Raw genomic sequence first — 3,686 nt, 5'->3', positions numbered from 1 at the left:
TTCCCTACATAAAACAGGATGTCCTTAGAAACTTGCTGAACTTGAATACTATAAATTAGTGTTATCAGTCTGTTTCAGAGATTGGCAGACTGTGTGTGTGTATGTGTGTTTAATAATCAGTTGTAGCATGAAAATGGCCACAGATAACAAGTGAGTGTGTTCTAGTAAGAATTAACAAAATAGGCAGTTGGCTGTATTAGGCCTGCAGGCTGCAGTTTGCTGCCTCCTGGTCTCTACACAAGATATTATAAATTACAATTGTACTTAGCAGGATGCTAACAAGTAGATTTTGCATGATGTAGTAAATGTTGAAATGGTGTTTATAGACTAGAACCAAAGGAATCAGAGAGTTGATACTGTTGAGTGTTGAAATGATCTTATGTGCAATCTAAACCCCCATCAGGAATGAGGTAAGTTAAAAAGAAGTTATTAAAGTAGATTGTCTGATTGCTTAGAAGAAAGGGTCAGAGGATTAGAGATCTCAGGTGGGTTGAGAACAAGTTTGTTGATACTGGAATAAAAATACTAGAAAGATGGTAGATTTTAGGTGGAGAGTGAGATGCTGAAGTTTCAGACTTTAAAGGATTATCAATTCGCTGTGGCCTTGGGAAATGAGCTTATCCAGCAGGAGTAAAAAAAAAAAAAAAAAAAAAAGCTGGCTTATGGATGAATGCTCTGCAAGAGAGGCCAGTGGATTCCTGGGGAAAAATGGACTTGGAGCAGAGCGGTGTGGCTTCTCTTCTCTAACTACTGGCTCAGTTTACTACTTGTTGATGTCAGTTTTCCTCTGTGGCTTATTTTTTTCACTTGAAAAAATTAGACAACCTACTTTATAGGGCTAAGAGCATTACATTAGAATATATACAAAATGCCTGATACATAGTGCACAGTCAAGACTTTGGCTGCTGCTATAGTTACTGTTTTATTATAACTGGTGTCACAATACTTAGAATCCTGACATCAGTTGGAGAAAATAATGGCAACAGGAGCTCTTGGCATTATTCTAAAGCATCACCTCTGTTAACATTTAATATACACAGCAACGTCATGAGGTTATGTCTCAGAGCTAGTAAGTCAGAGAGCTGGGATTTGCGTCCAGGCGGTTTGGGTCTAGAGTTCGTGCGCTTACACACATGCTACCCAAATTCTGTGAATTGGGAGGATATCCCAGAAGTAAAAATGGTTAAGTATTAATATACATCATACTAATATATTCCATTAATTCTAACCTGTAGTATTCACATTCTGATGTGAGGAGGTAATCAGATTACTAAAGTTTGATCTGAGTCTTAAAGTGACACATCAGTTTTATTCAAAATTAAGAATATTTGTGTTAATATGGAAATGTTATGCTTTTTAAATTTTCTGGTGAGAAATCGTTTTACCTTTCGTTTTAGGTAACTCAGCAGTTGAAGGCTCGATTCTTACCAAGTCCAGTTGTTATTAAGAAGCGTATTGAAGGACTTATTGAGAGAGAATACTTGGCACGAACACCTGAGGATCGCAAAGTATACACATATGTAGCATAAAATGCGTTCAAAAATTTGATTTATTCTTGGACTGTACTCTTCGCATGGACTGGGAAGTTCTTTTAAATCATTAAATATTAAGACGACCATCTCTTCTATTAAATTACAGTACATGTTCTAGACCATTCAGATCAAGCCTTTACTCCTTTGAGAGTTTTCAACATCAATTGATTGAGCTTCAGGCTTTACAACGTTTATCCCTGTAGAGATCATCTTTACAGTTCCTCGGGAAAATGTGAATGTGCCGCGTTTTGTTTTCAATACTGTATGAAAACAGGAAAAAATAAAACAAAATTTAGAAAATACGAGCTCATTAAAATAAAATTGTTGGATTTCATTTCCCCAGGTCTTTCAGTGTTGATGTAAATGTGTTTTTGTAGTGTTGCTTAGCACTTTGGCATTGTATAAGTTGGGTAACAAAAATGGTAAAGGAAATGACACGATTCCCAATTATCTTGCTATGCTTAAGGCATTTCTTTAGCTAGTCTTGTTTAATTTAAAGGTTTGATAAATATTCAACGACCCAAGCATACAATTTGAGCATGCTTTATTCTACTACCACTTGCACTTAGAATCTTATAGCCTTATGACCAGGAACCTTTGTTTTGGGCTCAATACACACCTTGATTTGGTTTTTCCCTATTGTAATTTGAGATTTCCCAAATTAAGTCTTATAATGATTAGGTTTTGTTCTGAATTATCTCTAGAGAAAAGAATATTTTAGTATGTATAAATTATTGTACAATTTTTTGCTGTTGTACTCACTGCTGATAGTGGATTGTATAGGGCAGTGTTTTTATTTCATTTATTGTTGACAAAAATAAATGAATTTAGCATACACATACCCACTAATTCAAGTATGTTAGAGCACAACATTGGCAGCTGGTTGTATTTAATTCAGCCCCTCTGAAAAGCACATATAGTCTACACTTTGTTTATAAAATATCGTAGGTTCCCCCTTCTTAAATATATATATTTTGGTGAAGCTGAGGTGCATGTTAATTTTCTGTTTCGAAATGCATTCTAAAAATGCAATAAATATGATTACCTTGATATTTTTAACAAGATCTTCAGTTCTTGCAGCTGTGTTTTGGAAAGTGATTAAGCAATATTTTTCAAACCTGATGATTCTTGGATATTTAGCTATTGTCCTCCAAAGAGTCATCGTTTCATGTTTTTAAAGATGTGCTTTGTGCTGAAGATTCGTGTCGGTTATCCTGTGCTTCCAACTTCCACCAATGTTTTTTACCTGATGGATCTGCCAAGAATTATAGTTTGCTTTCTTTTTAATAACTTCAGAGTATTTTTATCTTCCATTTAATTTTGTCTCATTTTGTTTTAATAAGACATTGTTTAAGATATGTAATTGGGGCAAACCACTATAGATTCTATTGGATAGAAAAATGAAATGTTATTAATAATTTAAAATAACCGACCCTTCATTGACTACCAGTACTGTTGGTACATTTATTAGAATGTATGTCTCAGAAGATGGTTTCTGTTTAAATTTATGGTCAAGTTACAACTGAATTCTAATATGGATTAAAAACTCCACATAAATCTTTTTCCCCATGCGTCTTGGGTTATAATTTTCCTTGTAGACTTGCAGATAAGCTCTTAACTGCATTTAATTTTGCCTTCATTTGTATTCTAGATTATAAACCTTATGCTCTTAGTCTCTACATTTCCCACTTTACCATGATGCAATTAAGATACAAATGAAAACTATCATGAACATTATTCTCAGGACACTTTCACCATACTTGAGCAATAGTAGGTCAGGTGTAACATAGAAAGCTGAAGGATTTCGCTTCTGATTCTTTACATCATTGGAATTTCTGTAACAGAAATCTATAGGAAGATACTAGTATTTAAGGTTTCGGAATATTGCTCTCAATTCCCAATCAAGTGATATGTAACACCTTGGGGATTATTAGAATAACTCATTGCCAGGTTAATCAATATGAAGCTTGTAAAAACTTCATTTGAAATTGAAATGAGACATTAAAAGAAAAATTTAAGCACTAGTTTAAAGTATTAAAAGTTGTAAAGTTAAATTTATGTCAGTATCTCAAGTGTGGACATACCAGTGAAATGTAGAATTTAGAGACATGTCCATTGGGAGGCACAGGTTTGATATTTACGCTTCTAAATGTT

General features: G+C 34.0%; 1 protein-coding gene across 2 annotated transcripts in view; it reads left to right on the top strand.

The window, feature by feature from the left end:
* The window catches only part of CUL3 (cullin 3), an 84,010-nt gene extending 80,915 nt beyond the window's left edge, over positions 1-3,095 (top strand). For both annotated transcript variants that reach the window (XM_006763402.2, XM_015563668.1), the window contains one exon: positions 1,398-3,095. In XM_006763402.2, the coding sequence (XP_006763465.1) occupies positions 1,398-1,529 (132 nt within the window). In that variant the 3' untranslated portion in view covers positions 1,530-3,095. The remainder of the gene's footprint in view (positions 1-1,397) is intronic.
* The last annotated feature ends 591 nt before the right edge of the window (positions 3,096-3,686 follow it).

The sequence above is a fragment of the Myotis davidii genome, unplaced genomic scaffold (assembly GCF_000327345.1).
Source record: "Myotis davidii unplaced genomic scaffold, ASM32734v1 scaffold575, whole genome shotgun sequence".
Taxonomy (NCBI): Eukaryota; Metazoa; Chordata; class Mammalia; order Chiroptera; family Vespertilionidae; genus Myotis; species Myotis davidii.
This window is presented reverse-complemented; position numbering and strand designations above follow the sequence as displayed.